This window comes from Haliotis cracherodii, unplaced genomic scaffold, assembly GCF_022045235.1.
Source record: "Haliotis cracherodii isolate W230 unplaced genomic scaffold, xgHalCrac1.p SCAF_16, whole genome shotgun sequence".
NCBI classification, from domain to species: domain Eukaryota; kingdom Metazoa; phylum Mollusca; class Gastropoda; order Lepetellida; family Haliotidae; genus Haliotis; species Haliotis cracherodii.
In genome coordinates, this window is record NW_027266271.1 from 21,537,720 (window position 1) to 21,560,238 (window position 22,519).

Here is a 22,519-nt window from a genome sequence, read left to right on the forward strand (position 1 = left end):
GAAAATTGGAAACTTGAAGTCATCCTTCTTAAGATCGAGTGTCCAAGTCTTTCGTACTTAAGAACCCTCATAATATTTCTGTAAACACCCAACTCAAGAAAAAAATATCTTTCTTATGGAATGTAATTTCCATCCATTAATGATACAAATAGCTGCATATATCTAGGCAGATTTGTGTAAGTATTTATATAATATTTATTCTGTACTGTTTATTCATGTATTTTGTAAATGACTATACAAGAGCTGTATGTTGACTATGTGATTCAAGAGCATGCTTGTCTAAGGCGACTAACGTGATCGGGTGGTCAGGCTCTCGTACTTGGCTGATGCATGTCATCGTATCCCTATTGCGTAGATCGATGCGCATGATGTCAATCACTGGTCCAGACTCGATTATTTACAGATCGCTGCCACATAGCTGGAATATTGCTGTGTGCGGCGTTAAACAACAAACCAACAAACAAATATGTGATTCAAAAGAATAAACGTCTTCATTTTCTTCTTCGTCGTCGTCTTACTCGAGAAATATTTGTTCATGTCAATCCCTGATTGAGACGACATCATGTGTTACCCAGAGAAGGCAAGAAGGTACCAACCACCAATGACCACATCCTTTGTCGTTCTATGATTCATCCAAATGCGTATACTAGTACATATTGCTACTTCAGTCATTGCAATAAAGTGATGACAATTGATAATAATATTTCAAATAAATGTTTTATTTTGGTTCTTAAAAGAAAAAAAATAAATGTTTTAAACATACCTTTCTCAAATGCTACAGATAGAAGTATTAGAAGTATATGTAGCATCATTTTCTGTAATATTTCCAAGTGTTTCTAAATGCCCGAATTTCAAATACACTTTGAAGTAACATTATTGTAGAATAAAAAGAATATTGCATTTGACCCTTAAGAATGAGGCTTCTGTTTATGTACATAGTTGTAGGCCTTGATTTACCTGTTATAAAGATTAGCCTGGAGACAACGGAATTCCGAGCGAAGTGAATTTTATTACCACTGCGTGGGTTACGTTCTGGCAGATGCGTCCAGTCCAAATATTTTCCGCTGTGCCTTTGAAATTTTCACATTGAAATGATCTGCGTGATCATTTGTCGGACAAAATGTTCTTTCTTATTTAGGAGCAGTGCAGTGTATCAGTTGATATTGTTCTCATCACATGGCCAGTACATAGCACTTAGATATGACAAACACATAAGGGCAATAAAAGGCACGCAGGGGGTCCTTGATTCATGACGTCATCAGGCTCTGACGTCAGTTACTCATGACGTCATTAAAGTAGATCCGTTACTTGCACGAAGCCATCACCTACAATAAAAAAAAAACACACGTATTCAGTTGAGTTAATTAATCGTCCCTTTTATGGTGTCACTTCAAACCTAAGATTAAATATACTCTAATGTTCCTATTTCATGGCAAAGTAACATTTTCAAAAACTTCTTTATTGCTCATTAGTGGAATTTTATCTATTGTGTACACGCATGGCATATCCTGGTGCAAATATCATTCTGCGTTTTAACATTTCTTACCTATGAATATGTCTTGTATACTGTATAAAGGCAATATGTATGATTTATTATAAATGTTATAGACGAAAGGTCACAGTGTTATATTTAGACGCTTCGACAAATGTTGTCACAATGAACTTCAGAACTTGTTGTTGTCTGCATGTTGATATCATGGCAGTGTCAGCTTGGATTTAATTGCCTTCTACATAAATCAATACACACCTGGTAAAGGATTTTACTTCTTTCATCAATTGAATTTAATTACTCCATTATCATTGCCTTGTATTATCTCTCAACATAAGGTCACATGACAGAAAAGATCAGTTAGCTGAGAAAAAACGCTTTAATTTAGATCAGCTGTCTTCATTTCAATCTTTTTAGGTACCGACTTTGAGATCATAAGAAACTTATTTATCAACATCTAGTTTAATTAAGTACATCTAGAATCACAAGATTGTGTCTCATTTTCATTTGGAAACCTGATACCCATTCAGCATTATTCACGTCTTAAGAAAAGAGCGTACTTCATTTCACAAGGGATGACTATTAACCTTGGGCACAAATCCATTAGCAACTAAACATATGTTTTCGCGTAGATTGCAGTTGAGAACAAGGAGCATAATTCTTGGTCCTAATATGAAAATAGTTTTTCATAAAGCTTCCATGCTCGTTTCTTGTAATCAAATCCATTATAATGATTTCATCCCAAATTGGCTTGGATCTAAGCACACATTATTGATTTCAGTGTTATACTTGCATCAGCTGCTGTGTATGCAAGGGTATCGACATAGACCTTTATGTCAATTATTATAGCGTACAATTTGAGTGTGGGTTCAAATCAAGCGAATATGATCTTAGTCATATATTTGAGAAAAATGTATGTTGAAAACAAAACCTCTGACTGACGAAATATATGTCTTGCGCACACCACCACCCCATCTCTCTTACCCTACCCCCAAAATATTAAACGATTGATCACTGAATTCATTTCAAATAAACATGAACACATGTCTCTATTTGATTTTAATCGCCCATTTTCAGAACAATGTGTTTGGATGTTTGACGCCTAAAAGTTACTCCCAACAGCCAAATAGCAAGATGTGGGATGGATCAAACTGCCGGTTATCATTTTTCACAAATGATGTCCAATTTAATTGTTTTGACATTTGTGTGGCAATGGACGGTATTGTTTGCCAAGGAATGGTAGGGGAGATGTACCGAACCCAGGTCAACCTTTATGTGCTGTTTTCGAAAAACGTTTTACACCAAGTGAGACTAAATAAGATGTGCTTGCGCTCCATAACGATCTGTTACAGGAGCGTGTAAATGTTATTGTTTGTGTCTGGACTTGATATGCTATCGTTACACTTAGACAAAAAGGAAGTCAGCGACTTTCATTTCCAGAGCAAAAAGGGATTGTCTGGAATACAGTGCCTCTGCCTAGAGTACACAGTCATTTGATCTGTGACTGCAGAATAATAAATAGGCAATGTTTAACGGTAACTATCGAGCGTTCATTCCAAGCGCTGCTCATTCCCAAAATTAGACTATATTTATCACATTTTAGCGTCACGGTGTTTTATACTCATAACGCCTTCTTTTGGAAGATATGTTCAGTCAGGATGTTTTAATGGTTGTGAAGGCACTAGCGTCGTTTGCAAACAGGGAATAGGGAACGCAGTAGAGAGAGAGAGGGGGAGAGAGAGACAGACAGAGAGAGACACAGAGAGAGAGGGAGGGAGAGAGACACACACATAGAGAAAGGGAGAGACAGACACACACAGAGACAGAGACACGCAAAGAGAGAGTTGCGTGCGTGCGTGCGTGCGTGCGTGTGCGTGTGTGTGTGTGTGCGTGCTCGTACTAGTCAAGACTAATGCCGGTTTTATCAAGCTATATTTATAAGATGCCATGCCTCAGTTTGACATGAATCCCGTACTCGGACAAAGTATACTGTCTCGAGCCGACCAACCCTTGTTTTATCCCCTTAATACCAAGAGCCAGGCACCGTAACATCTAACGTGTTTTTGGTATGACGCGGCCGGGTGTCGAACCTTTCTCTCTCCGGGCAGACTCTCTGACCACGGAGACTGTCGGTATCACTCGCAAACTTCTTTTAATATATATGTTTTGCTGACTTGTAAGAGCCACTTTAGTTTTTAACATCAAGGAAAGCCTATATTTCAAGGCCAGTGATGGATGCAACGTCTCCATGTAAGCTTTGACTTGCTGGCTTTCATTTCAAACATCAATTTAATGCGCTCAACGATAATAAACCTTCTTTTAAATCATATGTGTTGAGACCACAAGATATTGTTGATATTGTGTAAGGATATTTACCGTCAGTATCCATCTTTTTGGCAACCAGCATGGCAAAGGCGTGGTCCTTCTGCATGATGTTTGCCGCCTCCTGTAGTGTCATGTATTGCCTGTGGTGGAAGCAGACTTGATTACATTAAATTATGCAAATTTGATGCAAATTTGATTGAATGGGGGTGTTTTATTAAGTCACAGACAGAAATATTACAGTTGACTAAACCTTCGTTAGTCCGGGCCATATGACTGACTGACTGAGAATGGTTTTACGCCGCTTTTAGCAATATTCCAGCAATATCACGGCGGGGGACACCAGAAATGGGCTTCACACATTGTAACCATGTCGGGAATCGAACCTGGGTCTTCGCCGTGACGAGCGAACGCTTTAACCACAAGGCTACCCGACCGCCCCTCCGGGCCATATGAATCAGGAAACCTGTATATACCGGACGATATACGTTTGTTTGTTGTTTGACACCGAAGTCAGAAATATTCCAGCTAAATGATGGCAACCTGTGAATAATCGATTCTAGACCAGAGAACCCAGTGATTGATATTGGGAGAGCGATCCGTGCGGGGAACGATTATACGCAATCAACAAAGCCTGACTACCCGATCCATTTGGATCCACGAGGTTTAATCCTTGCACGCTCATCCACGCCGTGGTGGCACGGGTGGCCCATTCGTCTAAGGCGCCGCGATTCGCTGTGCAGCGTTGCGTCCCTTGGACACGCCAGAAACCTATGATTCTGGGTTCGAATCGCCCCGGTTCGCCACGATTATGTTTCTAGGTTTTTCAGCACCATACCCGTGCTCGTTGGTTTCACCGAATTGCATCACTTCGGGCTTTCCTCCCACATTAAACTGACACGCCGTTATATAACTGGAATACTGTTAAAAGCGGCGTTAAACCAAACTCACTCACTCACTCATTCACGCCGTCGGGATTCGATGGCAAGCAATAAACTAAGTCCATCGAGCCTGACCACTCGATCCATTATGTTGCCTCTTGCAAACCAGCATAACTTGCTGAGGACCTATTCTATCCCGTCTAGATCCCGTCTGTTTCAATACTCGCAAATCCGAACAGTATCAATCCCATTCGTCACCACTCGCCCCTTTCCGTAACCTGCAAGAAGAATTCGGCTCGTCCCGGAATAACACGAGTTGGTCACGAATGTATCAATCCGAATGATTTCAGTACGAAAGCTACCGTCCGGATAAGCGAGGTTTCACTGTATATCACGGCCGCTCGTTGTGAAATGATCTATGTAACCACCACTGATACTATGCACACATTCACATGGATCACATAATTTAACATTTGATACATATTTCAGTTAGTTCTTAAACTGGTTTGGACCAGACAATCCAGTGATTGACATGATGAGCATCGATCTATGCAATTGGGATACGATGACATGCATCAAAAAAGTCAGAGAACCTGACCACTCGGTATCGTTAGTTGCCTCTTACGACAAGCATAGTCGCTTTTTATGGCAAGATTGGGTTGCTGAAGACCTATTCTACACCGGATCTTCACGCGTCTGTCTGACAATTACGATACAGAAATACATTCGACTAATAATCTCGGTCTATGTAATGAATCGATGAAATCGGTTAATCCGATCTTCTTTACAGGGAACGGTATTGGAGATTAAACTCGGATTAAAGTACTTCCGCTGTGTATATATAAGCTTTATCTTCTGAGAAACCTTGCAATCACCTTGAAACTGTTTGTAGTAGATCGTCTTCCGTGACCTGTGACCTTTTCCCATACAGATACCCGCCAATCCCATAGTGTGCACGTGGTTTCCTGGCGCCACGCGCTACCAAGCGTCGTTCTGATTGGTCAAGTGATCTTCCCTCTGTGACGTATACAATGCAAACGCAGGCGAAGAGGAATAACGTCGTATACGCCATGATGATGGATCTGAAACTAGATTTCAAAGCATTTGAGTGAGTGAGTGAGTGAGTGAGTATAGTTTTACGCCGCACTTAGCATTATTCCAGCAACATTACGGCAGGTGACTCTATAAATGAGCTTCACACAACGTATCCATTTGGGGACAAACCCGGGCCTTTGGCGTGATGAGCTAAAGTTTAAACCACTTGGCTACCCTACCAACCCGGAGGCAGCAAGAATGTGCTAGAAACTTTACCCATTTAGAGAATCGAACCCGGGACTAAGCTACCCGAAACGGACGATGTAGAAATTTAAAAGAGATTTGCCAGCAATATTTCAATCATATTGGATGGGTGAGTGGGATGGGTTAACCTCGCAGAGTGCCAGGGGTGGGTGGGAGATGGGAGGGCGTTTTGGGGAAGTGAAGTAAATCGATGAAGTATTTTTCTTAATTTAACGCAAACCGCGTAAGTGGCTTAGCATCAAAATAGGTGCAAATCGAGCATTCAAAAAGGGTGTTATCATGGGAGATAACCTACTGAACAAAATGTAAAACCATCAGTGTTGTAAGGAGCATAGTATCAAACAAAAAGCTATACACTGTATACACTACCGGGCAAAAGAAAGTACCCTCTTGAAAACTGGATTTGAAAACAAAATACATACAAACGTTATCAAAACGTTATTTGACTGAAAACAGAAACACGGGAAACTTAAGGTCCACAAAACCCTATCAAATACATCCCCATCGAATTTGTTTCATTTTAGCCACCGTCAAACATAGGGGTTTATATTGCCAGTTTAGAAAGCTCTGTCAGATTCACGCACGTATCAAACCTACTGATCACTCGATGCTATCTCCATTCTCTGCATGCTACCAACACTTATCAAAAGCTACTAATGAATAAAATAGTAGTTACCCACCAACTGTTCCATGTAGAGTCAAAAAGACCGAAATAGTTATTTCCCTTTTCGACGTCACGCCGACGCACGAGAGCGTAAATAATATAAGACCCCTCTCCCTCTACGCCTCGTTATGAGGAAGTGTCGCGGGACACGAGAACATATATAATGTAAGTTTATTGCCTGTCATTGTTATTCTCATGCTGTGAGTTTAATAATCAACGATACCTTGCCACAGGTCTGTGTAATGTCCGGAGTTATTATCCTACGTTAATGTGATTGCTTGATGTAGTGAGACCAGTAACATATGAGGCGCATTGGGGACGTTTTGGCGTAATAAGCTGGTATAAGTCCTCGGCGTGTCTACTAAAAGCATCTCGGAATACGTTTAGTGAAAGTGCTTTTTGTCATTATGTCAAAGTGTATTTTATTGTACACGTATATATTGTCATTATAATGGAATTATGAGCGCGAATGTTAATCACTCCGTTTCATGGATACATTCACTTTTGCGTAATTCCCGTGAATAATTGACTTGCCTTCACGTGTGTTTGTGTCCAGATGCAACAGGTGGGTCAAAATACGCCCACCTTTTCGCGAACACATGGTATCAGAGCGCATTCCTATAACACATTCTCATGTTAGTGTTGGAATCGTAAAAATCGACGCTGCTTTTTGACATATTTGCAGGAAATTTGTGTTTTGTTGCTTTGATTTAACCGGTAATTAAAAGCGAAGATATATTGTATATGCGGATAAATTGTATGGTTAGTATCTACTTCTTATTTTGATGGATACCGAAAGGACAAATTATTGCGAAATCCATGCTATTATATTAATAGATAAATCAATCTTTATTCAAGCACGTAAAGGCCACAGACTATTCTAACCAGGATTGACATATTTGTTTCTAGGCAACAGTGCATAGTATAAGTATATGGGGAGGGCTTGTATATTACAACACTTACATGCTCTTTCTGTTCACGGAACTTGAGTGTATCGCGTAGAGAGGAATATCTACGTCATGCTAAATAATAATAATAATAATAATAATAATAATAATAATAATCCGTTTGTAAGGCGCCAAACTCCATACCAGCTCGTGTGCTCATGGCGCTTACATTTTTATCCAAGTCAATGGATCAATGAGCACTTGATTTTAATTTTCAGCTCCCTGGGGAGCCTGTGAGGCGCTAGAAGGTTAACAACCACTCACTGCTGGGTGAACAGAGGCACATTTCGAACAAAGTCACTTGCCAAAGGAGAAACCACATGTGGTACATGTGCAGCAGTTTGGGGCCGGACCCTAGGAGCCCTAGAAACTCTCAGGAGTCAAGCTGTTGAACGTGGTCACCCATCCATCTACTCTCCGAGACGGACGTTGCTTAACTTCACCTGATTAGTGATCACTACGATAGTTCTTCATATTAACACCGAGTAGATACTGGTTAGAATATCTACGAGATTTTAACATGCTATAATTATATAAAATGTGTTGGATAAATTTATCTAAAATGACTACGAGTGTAAGTATTATTATGGTGAGTGAGTAAGTGACGGCGGCGGGGGACGCCAAAAATCGGCTTAACCTCATGTAGGCAATTACCCGGGCCTTACGCTTAAAGGGCAAGTTCACACGGAAATGAACCATTTTTTCTTGTACTTTTTCCACATTAAAAGTGTTAACATAGAAGTGTCATAGACAAAAATATGAAAACATCATATTTAATTAACATATTTTTTGCACTAAAACGATTTATATTTTTCACATTTACCAAGTGTTCTATTTCCATAACAAAAACACCATGGCTTATGCCCCTTGCAATATGACGTCATTGGTGCCAATTGATAAATATTATGACGTCATCATGCTTTGTTAGAGCCGCTTCACGTGGTGTAGGTACAGTTTTGTGATTCTAGCATCTCAGATGCCAGCCAGAATTGTGTTATGCTTAGTCACCACTGCGCCGGAGTGTGTCGTAGACCAAGTTGTTTTACCGCAAACTGGTCCTTGATATCTTTTGCGTTGAGAATAGACAGGGACCCAGTTGAATTGGCACCAATTACGTCATAATCTAAGGGGGATAACTCAGGCCTATTTTGCTCGTAAAACGAAGGTCTCATAACGGCATATCACTTTCGTACTATTGTGAGCTTCCTACTTTCACTGTGAAAAAAAATGAGTGTATATTTTCAAACACAGATACTAACTAATTCTAAAATTGCGTTTTGTTTAGAAAAAGAAAGAAAGTGATTTTTGCGTGTACACTTCCCCTTTAACCATAGGACTACCCATCACCCATGCACCCCGTCATACTGCCACCCAATCATCCCACCACCCTAACGTCCTTAAGAGGGTCCCGTTAAGCATGTATTTACGTGTTAAGCATGCAAATATTTATGATTCCTATGTACATCCCTACATGCACAGTTACGCCATTCAACCAGGTAAAGTAGGTCCGCTGTAACCATGGACACTTTAACGTCATTACAGGCTGATTACTTACAGGCTGCCTTGAAATTTGAAATTTCATTACAATTATGGACTTCGGTTTAACTTTGTTGTGCAGGTATTACTTCCCAAGGGAACACATATTTTCACTTACGATTCCTCTCTAACGTAAGCACATTCCACGTGCTTCTTTGCGATATGCGCATTATAACGATCTTATCCTTAACGGCCTTAAGCCTGAAGGTCGGCCAAAGAACGCTAATTCCAAGCGAAGTTTAATCCCCAATCTAGGCTGACATTATTGTGGTATTTTAGAGCTACTGTGTGTTATACCCACGTCATTTTTTGCCAAATAGATTCAATTAATTGAGTTAGTTGTCGTGAGAGAAAGCGGAATTCTACTGAGGCGTATTGAGATCACGTGTGACGTAAGGTCTTCCAGCCCCTGTGTATTGGTCGATGGCTTTCTTTAAGATCTGAACATGCTTCGTAGAGCAGGGATACCCCTGCAGTAAAGGATATATATATAGCTTTTGAAACTATTTTACATTGATACAAGCACCAGAATTACTTAGGATAAGCAAATGACATGAATGAAAACCATTTGTGTGACCATACAAAATGGGGACTTTAAGAATTGACATACGGTTGAGTTCGGAGCCTCACATATAAGGAATTGCATAACATATTTTATATATCCATCAAACTTGAGTCATTTTGGCAAATTGTTGCGACAAATCAGTAAAATGAGCAGGGGTCACAAACAGAAATGTTCCAGAGAATCAACCATATGGTGATAACCGAAAGACATATTGCTTGATCGGCAGGCATTTCCTAAGGGAGAATCCATTCTGTTATCACAGAAATGGAGAGAATATCAGCTCGTTGGGTTCCAAAACACGTACCAAGAAAAACATGTCCCTTGGTAATTTACCTCTGTTTGAAGCTGATCCAGGAAGGTTCTTGTACCGGTTCGCAACTATGGATGAAACCTGGGTTCACCACTTCCTGACAAACAACAACGAAAACAGTGGAAGCATTTGACATCTTCACCACCAAAGAAGGCAAAGACTGTCAAATACTGTTCTGGGATGCGTTCTGGGATGCATTCTGGGTGTCATGGTGGATTTTCTTCCAAATGGCCACACAACAAACGCAGCTGCACGTTTGAGACAATTACGGGATGACAGTAAGACCACGAGGCAGGGGAAGCTGAGAAAAGGTGTACTCTTCAGCGCAGAAATCAGTCATTGTCATGACTGCAATCCAAGAGTGTGACTTGGAACTCTTACAGCACCATCTTATTCTCCTGGTCTGACGCCGTAGGATTTTAAGCTGTTCTCAAAAATGAATCTAAATTGTCAAGGCAAGAGAATAACCAGCCGTTATTTTCTACCAAACCAGACCCCACTTGGCGTAAAGGGCAAATAGCTGTGGAAATTATATGAATGCACCACTGAAAATCAGTGATGACACCAGGTGTTCCCGAAAAGGGGAAGCATGTCCTGCCCAAGAAACCTCCAACCAGACATCATTTATATTCGAACGATAGCATCTCTTGAGCACTTTTTGAATAGCCGAGAGAGTGACTTCCAAGAAATTGGGTTAAAAACCTTCCAACATTGTTGGTAATGTCATGTCTGTTAGGTCCAGTCTTCTGTGTGAGGATCAGAGCTCATTAATCAAGCTTCGTTAGAGAATTGACTTCAGTTCAGCGAAGGCATGAACCGCAAGGCCACCCTAACCACCTCACCCTATGCCCTGAAATGTTGTCTCACAATAATGCAATTTCTCACATTTTGAAAAATCATATCCCAATCTCTTCGAGAATTACAAACCACACTCATGCTTTGTAGAGAGGGCAAGCCGTTTAGCAAGGCGTCAGTCTGACTCCATCAAATTTATATTCACTTGAAACCAAGGAACTATGAGTGAAGTGTTACACAATGTCTCATTCATAATTAAATACAAACTGATCAATTCCGCACATAAAGTAAACGGGTCAGATGTTTCGTTGCTGCCCCTATGATCTTTTCATTCGCATGTGCCTTGTTTAACGTGTGTGTCCATTAGAATTAATGAGCCATCGCCAATCTCTGATAATGGTTTACACTAAGGACATTAAAGTGTATTGATGTGCTTGTTACTTTAACATCACATAACATTTCTCTTTCATGTGCGTGTTTCCCTGTTTGCTTTTGTTAAGTTTACAATGGGAGATTTTATATACGGACTTTTATCATTTTGCTGCATTTATGACATTAGTTTGTGACAGGGATCTCCGTTTCAGGAGTCGCTTAGTGTGTAATTACATACCCAAACATTGTTTTGTGACGTAGATTACGTTTTTAATCATTAAATATACCGTAGTCGACGTAATAAGCGCTCCGCTCTAATAAGCGCCAACGGCGATATTTGCTAATATATTGGCTAGTGAACAATCCCAATCAGCACCCCTTCCGATTGATCAATGTCTTCTAAGGCGCTACAGTTCGCCGAGATGAGCCAGAAACCTACGATCTTGGGTTCGAATCCCGGTTCGCCCCGATCATCTTTTGGGGTTTGTCAGCACTACACCTGTGCTCGTCTAAGACCTGCATTACTTCGGAATTTCCTCAAACATCAAGATACACTCCATGATATAACAGGAATACTGTTCAAAGCAGTGTTAAAGCCCAACATGTTCAAAGACGCTGCGGTCGGTATCTATGATCTGTAAATCTGGAATTTGTTACTGTATTCAGCTATTGTAAGGAAAACTAGACCTGGGGTTCAGGACTCAGTTCAATTTATTTATATTAAAAATTCACGGAAAGATGCTTTTTTCCTTACAAATTAAAAGCGAAAAAAACATTTCTAGAGTCATAAGAAGTCTATACAGCAAGCTGAGTTTATTTGTACGATTCCGACTGTATCACAAAGCATGTGTTTATGTAGCACTATCAAATAGTGATGGTACCAGGTGGTACTCGTCTCTTGCAAAGGCAAGTCAATTGTTCACCTGAGAAACAAACGCGGGACTATGTTACACAGTATTTTATCAAGGTCACGTGGACCAATCAGATCTCATCATTCTGACGTGGGGGTACGATAGGGAATTGCATCGGACATCATTTTTGTCACTGATGCGTCACATTTAGAGATGTTTTCCACGTGTCTATCATGAAACGATTGGAAAGCTTGCGAAGGCCATGAATAAGTAACCTTGATCAACTTTGAGCAAGAGTCTGGCGCTCTTTGAAACCTTCGTTGGAAGAGCATGCTCGTTACTCAGAAGTTGTGAAATGTAGACACCAAAGGCTGCTGGAGTTTTACTAGACATGAAGGGAAAGTGGACTATTTGAAAGTTGAAGTTATCCCACTTGTCATACTGTCTTGTGGAGAATGTTTTGTCACTCTGAATCTTTATGCATAGATGTAGACACGAAACAGACGAGGCGGTCTCACTGGTCTCCTTTATTTCTAGTTCAGGTTGGTAATGAACGGATGGGAATTGGTTATTTTGCAGTTATTGAACGAGATAAGATCGTCCATACACCCGAAGCTTAAGTTACACTTCTTGGTCAAATTAAATTGCTCGAATACATAAGAATGACTAAAATGAGTGACACTTCAGAAAATCTCACTAAATCACCCATGTGACATGGATGATATTTTTTAATGTTTGTGGTCATTATCAACTAAGAAAAAATACATTGATCCAAAACATGCTAGTGTTGTAAAGAACAAGGTATATTTTTCATTCATATTGACATCTCTGATAACGTTCATAACAATTTCCAAAGGTTTAGCTCATTTCTTAAATCATGAGGATCCTGTAAGCCAAAGGGGGGGAGGGGGGGTCCTTATCATCTCTTTCCTTCACGAGAACAAAAAAGCATTTCAGTCGCATCGTATATACTGCAGCCAAATAGTACCTCAGCAATATAAAGGTTGGTACAGTGATCATGGCAACTTTAGTTTTCAAGATACCTGTTTCTATATCTCTATTTCTCTCTAACTTGGAAAGGTCAAATTTAGCAATTGCTCAAACAAGGAGGAAATTAGAATCTATAGACTTTGATCTTATAGTACAAACTAAATTGAAATATTTTTTTCATAAAAGTATCCAGTCAGCCGTATAAAGCAAAAATTGAAATATGTAACATGCAAGGTAACTCCTTGGAACTAAAGAACCCATGCCATCTTTTAAGTGTTGATGTTTAACATCAGCGTTAAACACCACTGTTAGATCTACGCACCGCCAAAGCTTTGAATTGTGCAACAATGGCATGACAAACGATTCTTTGAACGGAATCGTAGGCGGGAGTACAAAGGCACGTGTGGACAGAGAAGTTCTCAAATCAAACGTTCTTGGAAGGAAAGAGTCATGTGAATTTCTACTAAGACTTGAGATTTGTGTTTCTATGTCACAAATTGTTGCTTCAGAGTCAGAGATCGATTTATTTAAGGACAAGATATCCGTAAAGGGCGCGGACAAGCGTACTCCATTAAAGCTCAATGTAAAGCGATGTTGAGAGTTTTATTAAAGGAAACTTTAGCGCCTAGGCGTCGATAATGTCGCTCAGAATGGCTATAACAAGCTACTTGAAGAAATAGATTCAACTTCAAACACAAAGTAAAAAGGTTTAAAATAAGAAGTGTTATTTTTACAATTTTTTGACAGTATTTACGGTGAGAGTAATAGTTTCATATCGTTTAGCCTAACCAGGCATACTGATAATGCCTATGCTTTAACGGCTATCACATTACTGCCTGAGTTAAAGCAGGTGTACGGTTGACATTAATTTTGCGGAATAGGCTATTTTTCAAATAATAAGTAATAAAGTGTGAAGTTTTTGCGGGAGTTTCCGTTACAGAGGAGAGGGGAAGGTTTGTGGTTCGATCCCCCTGCTGCGTCATACCAAAATACTTTAAAGGAATGTACTCGCTGTTTCCCTGCCTGGGGCTTGGCATTAACGAGACAAAACAAGGACTGGTCGGCACGGAATCGGTATAATGTGTCAGAGTGAAGTATCACTGCATAAAAGTGGCTTTAGTCTGCACCGGTACAAGCAGTTTTACATCGCTACGTGAGTTAAACAGTCTTGAACGCGATGTTAAAGCCAATTTCAACAGAACCATGTTCGAGACCAAAACTTATAACCCTTCAACTTTTATATAGTCAAAGACAAAATTACTACGATCATATTCTTATTATTATGCTATAAATGTTAAGAATAACAAAACTCGAAACGCTTTTCTTTGAATATATTAATTATACTGGTGTTTAGTTTGGCTATGGAAAGGCAAAATAGAATTTTACTTTTTTATTCATTTTTTTATTTTCATTTCAATTAAAATGTATTGAAATTTAAAATTCCTGATCAAAGTTTTGATGAAATATCTGGTTATATCCCTATCAGTCTGTAAAACTGTAATGCCCTCATTATCATACTTAGTATCAATTTTCAGTTATCAATAAATTGATATGATTATAATTACTTGTCTTATTGTGTGTATTTTTTAGTGACTGAACTCAAGCAAAATTAGTTTATTTTTGTTTTTTTATTGTTTAACGCCACACTCAGCAATATTAAGCTCTATGACGGTGGTCTGTAAATAATCGATTCTGGACCAGATCATCCAGTGATTAATGTTATGTGTGTAGAGACTAGCATGCGGAAAATCTATCCCATTACGTGATAAATTAGTTTTTCTATGTCTTCGAAATACGATGGCATCGACAATAACGGTTTCAAAAATATGTAAATGATTCATAAACACGTGCTCATGATGGAAAGGATTATCGCTGTTATCAATGGGGCATGCGTATTTACAATAATTGCAAAGGAATGTTTCAGTTACATGATAGAAATAGGTGATTTAATACTTCTGATTTGATCAATACTGCATTTACAATCACGGTAGGCATAAAGCAAAATGGGTTTCACAAAAAACGTCGAAAGATTCCTCCAGTTTAGGTCAGAATAATTCCAAAAAGACAATTGGGTAAATGAGTTAAGTTAAATAAATGTCTGGAATACGTGATAACACTGTCCAGCATAGCTCATCAAAACTTTCATTACTTATTTCAAGTTACATATTATTTGAAGATAATGATTTTCTTTTGATGGAGCAGTGTATGGAAATAACCACAAGACATCATTTTGTTTATGCAGAGTAAAATTGTAGACTCTACGGCGTTTATAGCCTCCAGTGGACAAATCCATTCATGTCTGCTATTAATATTGGTATAACTATACTCTTAGCAGTTTCCAGAATCGACACGACCTGAGACAATGATTTGGGGCTTGGGCACTCTGCGATTACCACCCAACACCTTCCTTCACACACAAAGCAATGGCGTCAATTCTGTGGTTGTACTTCTCTCTAATTACTCCACCGACCTTTTCTAACCTAAGAACATTAGAGAGGTTATAACGACATCTGTCTATTTCAGTAACGATGACTACGTTGTATGCTGTGGGAGGAGAGCCCAGTTTCTTGAGAATGAAGACGGTGGTGTTTTGTCATTGGCTTTGAAGTTCTTTGTATCAAACGAAAAGATTTTTTTCAAGATTATATTATTTCAACTTGTATAATTCCTTCATCTAAACTAGCAGAGATGCCATATCATTATTATTTATACCGTAAATTGTGAATACATTCCTGTCATGTATTGTTTAAGAACCTAAACATTAGGAGTAATAGCTGTATTCTTTCGTATTCTGAGATAAAACACGTTTGAAGTTGAGTAGGGATTACTCGTAATGTCCACTCAAACAGTCATTCTTAATTTAAGCTGTCATATAGCTGGATTATTGCTGAGTGCGGCGTTAAGCAAAAACAAACATAATTTAAGCATTCATTTGATATCACATAATGGTAAAAGGCGACTATGCTTGTCGTAAAAGGCGACAAACGGGATCGGGTGGTCAGGCTCGCTGACTTGGCTGATGCATGTCATCGTATCCCAATTGCGTGGATCGATTCTCATGATGTCATGAATGTTCAGAAACCATTCAAATTATTTAGTTGCGTCACCATGAATAGTGTCCTTTGTATTAGTTTCAACTAATTAGTTTAATGGTACTATCGTGTCACTGGATTGTCTGGTTTGTTTTACAGACTGACGTCGCATGGAAGGAGTTCTGCTGTCCAAATTGTATGAAAGGCGGCTGCTACTGGTAGCGGAGGACAACTTTACCCTTTTCACCCGGTGTCATCACTGATTATCGATGGTTCATTCATAGAACGCCCACAGGTATTTTGACCTTTACGCCAAATGGACAGAAAATCTAGGCTGGTTATTCTCTTGCATTGACAATTTATATTTACAAAAGGAGGATGCATCCCCTGCATCCCCATGAACCCCCTGCACCCCATCCCACCCGCTGCACCCAATCCCGTCCGCTGGATCCGCGAGTTGTTTCCTATCTGATGTGTGCGCCTGTTCTTCCAGACATTGAATCTGTAGTTTAGACAGGAACAGTTAACGTGTTTTAAGTAACTTCCTATCATCAGTGTTGTGCAATGATAAAGTGGGAAAACAAAAGACACTATAAGTTGTCAAAAGATCTCGAGGTGTACAGGGTGTGATGTACCCTGTGTGTCAGGGGTGTACATAGGCACACACACAGGGTACATCACACCATATGCCCCGAGGGATCGGTTGACAGCGAATTTATCAGCGAGTTATCAAGACTCGTAGCAGACGACGCAAACGAAACGAGTTACTTCCCCTTATCCAATGCATTCGGATACACTTCGGTTTATGTTAACTCAATGCATTCGTCAACACTCGCCCCTTTCTGTAACCTGCAAGAAGACTCGTCCCCCTATCGATGAATGTTATGTAAATACGACAAACAAATCAGAATGCGCGTATGATTTCAAGTTCTTCGTCAAAGAATCCCTCAGAATTTTTTTTTGATTTTACTACATATGTCTTGCATCTAAAAATATACCAAAGACACAGTTAAATGTGTTTCATCATGCTGTATAAATCCGCATGTCCCGGTGTGCTTTAAATTACATCTGAAATATATATAATATTGGGAAATGTAAGTGAACAACGAGTTGACAATTGTTTTTGGTATGCCCGTTTGCGTTGAGACGAAACCCGATCGCAAAAAATGGCGATGAGCGGGGCACGAGTCGCTATTCGGCTTGTCCCGTAATAACGCGAGTTGGTCACGAATGAATTTAACAATATTTATTCGAGATATGCATGTTACCTCGGATGTATTGCGATTGATTTCTCAACGGGTACACGAACGGGCTACATGTGCGGGCGACATGGAAAATAAGTGCCCGTTCCTTAACCAATCAGAAGCTAGTATTTTAATGTAAGTTGGGTTAAGTAAATATATGCATTTGGTCAAAGAAATATTCCTTATTGATATATTGTGTCAACACCTTTGTTGTTAGCTTTTGAGACTTGAACTCCCATTGCCTGATAGTTTATTAACAATGTCAATAGTCTGTCTGTATGATTTGACCGTTGCAGCACACACTGGATTTTCTGGTCAAGACTCGATTATCTACAGACCGCCGTCATATAGCTGGAATATTGCTGAGTGCGGCGTTAAACAACAAACAAACAAACAAACAAACATATGACAAGAGTCACACGTTTACTCAAGTCAGTCTCCCTGGACCGTAGCTGTGGAACAGTAACTGACAAAAGAACATACACATTCCAAAACTGATGTTTCGGCAATAAAAAAGCAACATCCCTTGTGTTGAGATACCCCTTGAAGTGCCAGAGCGAAACAACAAATGCAGTCAGCATGGATTAAGCACTGTGGTCAAGCAGCATTTAAGGGATTCAAATAGTGAACGTAAAGTCAATCGGGTTGATCTGTTAAAGTAACCATGCAGACGATATATTTTATTTCGATCTCTGAAACGGATATTTGACCTTCTAAATCCTTAAGGTCATATGATGCTCCATCCTCTTGACATTTTGGGGCAGGGGTGGCAGGCATGCCAAACACCAATGAGCATTGGTTCAAAACCTGGTTGTTGCTATAATTCTATAATTTTCAGCACCATACACGTGTCCGTAGGTTCCATCGTACATCGTAAACGTCTAGGATTCGTCTCAGGTTTTCTTCCCATTAAGCTGATACACTGTGACATAACTGAAATAATGATGCCGTGTTTTAAATGAACAATTGACTTGCCTTTGCATGTGTTTGTGACGGTGCCACCGGTGGGGCAGGATAGGCTCACCTTTTCGCGAACACCTGGCATCATCACCATTTGATAGTGATTCATAAACACAATCGACGCTGCTTTTAGCAAAGATTTCTTCTGACAATGGAAAGGTTTTGTCGTTTTTATTAAAGCCGTTAAACCAAACTCGATCACGTATTCGTTCATCCCAGTGCTATTTCCTTTATTACTCTCCGTCATGGCGTGAACATTGACACTTCTTACTGTTTGTAGAGGTCATCCACTGAATCACCCGGCGGCGTCTTGGATACGATAGAGTATGGATGTCCGAAAGGTTTTTGCATGTTAATGTCAATGGATAGACAGACTTTCATAATAAGTACGATTTGGGATATAGCTCCGTTATAGGAAATATGTCCATAGTATTTATTAATGTCAGGAACAACGCAACTGATACCATATCAGTTAACGGCACAGTTTGGGAAAGATATTATATAGCATGTACTCAGTTATTCGTGTTTAAACACTGTCCTCTAATAACCAGAAGTCTAGTTGAAACACCATCTTCAAATAACAATGCCAGTTAAAAAGTTTGGATGAACCAGTTACATTCTGTATTATTGTACATTTGAATGAGTGAGTGAGTTGGTGTACAATATCACAACGGAAATGTTTCAGCCATATTTTTTTTAATTGTTTTATGAAACTTTATACACACTTGATCTAGATAAAGATAATACACATTACGAGTCACACATATAAGGGACGTTCAGGGTAGCCCAGTGGTTAAAGTGTTCGCTTGTCACGCCGAAGTCCTAGGTTCGATTCCCCACATGTGTACAGTGTGTGAAGACCATTTCTCGCGGTACTGCTTGTATATTGCTAATAGCGATGTAAAACCCAAACCACTCACTCACTTATAGTGTCATGTAACGCAGACATCTTTAGAATCTTTAGAAAAAAATTTGCCGACATGACAAATCGTCAATGATAAAACACAACTTGTTTTCAAACAAACTCAGGTCGACTGGGTTGTCTGCCACCTAGCTATCACGAGAAAATCAAATAAGACCCGTCATATCAAATTCACAGAAACCATCTTCTCGACACCTTCAACATCCGGACGTTAAAAGGCATTCTGCATTCATTCATATGTATACATCAATGATCAGAGGGCAAAGCGCATCTTAAGCGTCATCGTTACCAGTACGAGCTCTGTGATCTGTTCAGTAACCCGGATGTTTAAATTAATCGGCATTAGTTTGTTGGCAAACGGTTCCGTGTCGAAATGCCAAACGTTTTTTTAAAGAAAGCACATTACATGTTTTAGTTACGTTAAGTGATGGCCACTCTGGTTTTGATGAATATTGTATGTATCTTATTTCCATATTTTCAAGAAGCACGAGAAGTGCTTTCCTTTTGAACTGACCCTATTGTAATTACTTCTACAATTACAATTCTTGGAAAAATGTTTTCATCCGGGATCTCTTTCTTTCAAATAACTCAGCGACAAGGTTATTTTGGGCAAAAACATCTAACAACCCCACAAGAACACAAGAATCATTTTAAGACACTTTTCTTTTTAAAAAATAGTATGGCAGATAGTGGGTACCATAACTAAATATACGAACTTAGACAAGCGAGAGGGGAAACTAACCCAACAAGAAAAAATGCATGTTAACACATTTTACTTCCGAAAATGTTATGACATGTAGTGGGTTCATATTTGGTTGATGCATGTCTTCGATCCCAATTGCGTGGATCGATGCTCATAATATCAATCAGTGGATTGTCTGGTCCAGATTATTTAGAGACCGCCGTCGCATAGCAGTAATATTGCTGAGTGCGGCGTTAAACAACAAACCAGCCAATCATATTTAGATATACCAGTCTGCACAAGCGATAATAGCAATATTCAGTTTACGGAATCCCTATACATCATATGCCACGACAATCTAATTAACGATTGTTTTCCTCCTACCTTTGTGATAGTTCAGTTGGTTCTGTCAAACATCCTCTCGATAAAAGCTTTAATTGCTGATACATTGTTAACCATCCTACCATGGCTATATTCCAACACGAACACAGATGACGGAGGCCACAATCTCTACCAGCACGCGGTTCAAACATCAGTTACGTGGATCATGTCATAAATACTACTGTTTTACATTAAGTCGGAAGTTGAAGTATTACACGATATGTGCTCAGTAATTACACCATAGCTCCCATTTCTGTCCTTGCAAGGAAACAGATCACTTAGTTTGAAAACCATATATCATACTCATACATTGTCTAAATGTTTTGTTAATGTCCTCTCCGATGGAACTGTGTTTCCCTTACGTCAGGATCAAGCAATATCGTTTCTTCACAAAGCATGTTTGCTAGATCAATACTAATCTAGCACCACGAGTTCACAGTATGATGTCCTGTCAAAACAAGGAAATTACTTAAAGGCGAGGATTGATTACCATACAAAAAAAACTATAACAAAAAAATACGAACTTACCTTTAACTACAATGCTTCTCTACGGCCTTTGGGTTGATAACGTCGTTTCACGTTATGAAATCCGTTAAAATTTATCTTCTTGTCCAAAACTTCGAGACACCTTTAGACTGGCAATGTGGCTTCAAACTTCTATGAGTAATTTCGTCTGTCTACCTCCAGTATCAGAATTGGAAAGGCCACCAGCGCCAGGGTTTGTTTGTCGGCGGTGTCGTTCTCAAATCACGTCACAGACTGAGCGGTGGTCTTCATTGGGCGAGATTTTATGTTTGTATCGGCTCCTCTTTGAACCCACTCGCCTACACACTACCGTGCATGTTGCGTGCAGCTCACGAGCTCTAGACAAGGACCCTCCTCTCTCCCACATATGAAATATTCATCCCATCCTCGCCCTGGGACGTATTCTAGTGCTACTCGACTATATCAAAAAGTATGACAGCATCATTGCACATAGAAACGAGGGTCTGTGTTAGCTACTTCATCGGTTTACCTGTGTATTTCGTTAATGTTTGCCGCGGTTGTTGTAGCTCAATGTGTCTGGTCAACACTTGCAAAGCTCTTACCGTTCTGGAAGGGGGACATTGGTATTGTTTAAAGAAGTCAGGGCATGGATGGGCGTTGTTGAATATCAGTACTGCTACTTTGCTCTTTGTTAGCATCAATGGCATGAAAGAATCTCAGATAGTTAATGCATTGTCAGTTTGATAACATCGATCAGTGGGACATAAATAAAAACGACAAAACCCTTTCCATAATCACAAGAAATCTCTACTAAATGCAGAGTACAATTCCGACTATATCATGAGCATGTGTTTATGAATCACAACCAAATAGTGACGATACCAGGTTTCGCGAAAAGGTGAGCCTGTCCTGCCCCACCGGTAGCACCCGTCACAAACTCATGCAACGGCAAATCAATTGTTCACCTTAGGAACATATGGTACAACTCAAAAAAGGGATTTGCATCATTATTTTAGTTATGTATGTTCAAATCGACAACACTAATATGGGTATTTTTTTATTTTTATCTGGGGAATATTTATTACAGATTTTATAATTTGTTTTAAATGGAGAAACTGAACTATATACAACTATAAAACTTCATTCGCTCATGGTTTGGAATTTTTCAATGGACTCGCTGATTTGCGGTGATCCATTCATTTCATTTTCACCGCCATTTTGCCTTTTTGCGCCCAATGGAAACTGTTTCGGCAGATTGTCGAGACAGGTTATTCTCTGGCGTTGACGTTATATATTGTGTTTATAGAATATGGAAATGATTTTGTGGCTTTATTTACAAAATGGCGTGATCATTGATGGACATTGATGGACATTGATGGACAAAACCTATACATGACAACAATAATGAAGAAAAGAACATTTTCGATAATCACAAGAAATCTCTACTAAAAGCAAGGTGAGACATTTAAATTTGTCATGGATACGTTTACAAGAAATTAGAATGTACATTCCCTTCGTCTGATCAGTGCAATAGCAGCGAAATACCTATTCAGTAAGTGAGTAAATATGTGTCTCATTATTATATTATTATTAATCATATTATCAACTCGTTCACTATTTTCACTGCTATTTTGCCTTTCACGCCCAATGGAATATGTTTCGGTAGATAATCGAGACGGATCTCTGGCGTTGACGTTGTATATTCCATTACATATTATGATACAATTTGACCGCCTCCGTGGTCTAGTGGTAGAGCGTCCGCCCGGAGAGCGGAAGGTCCGGGGTTCGATC

At 39.5% G+C, this 22,519-nt stretch overlaps 1 protein-coding gene across 1 annotated transcript; it reads right to left on the bottom strand.

Annotated features, from left to right (window-relative positions):
- Positions 1-989: 989 nt before the first annotated feature.
- On the bottom strand, positions 990-21,025 carry LOC139463472 (sensorin-A-like). The gene is made up of 4 exons (XM_071244744.1): positions 20,771-21,025; positions 5,568-5,780; positions 3,866-3,954; positions 990-1,325 (listed from the first exon to the last, which is right to left on the bottom strand). Exons 2-4 carry the CDS (start codon positions 5,762-5,764, stop codon positions 1,291-1,293), a joined length of 321 nt encoding a protein of 106 aa, XP_071100845.1. The 5' UTR covers positions 5,765-5,780; positions 20,771-21,025; the 3' UTR covers positions 990-1,290.
- Between the last annotated feature and the right edge of the window lie 1,494 nt (positions 21,026-22,519).

What these genes read in the sequence shown, in the direction of transcription:
- LOC139463472 (XM_071244744.1), bottom strand. Translation starts at nt 5,764, where the DNA reads ATGGCGTATACGACGTTATTCCTCTTCGCCTGCGTTTGCATTGTATAC. An exon ending in CTACTACAAACAGTTTCAAG is followed by an intron (nt 3,955 to 5,567) that starts GTGATTGCAAGG and finishes CTTCCACCACAG; the next exon opens with GCAATACATGACACTACAGG. An exon ending in CAAAAAGATGGATACTGACG is followed by an intron (nt 1,326 to 3,865) that starts GTAAATATCCTT and finishes TTTTTATTGTAG; the next exon opens with GTGATGGCTTCGTGCAAGTA.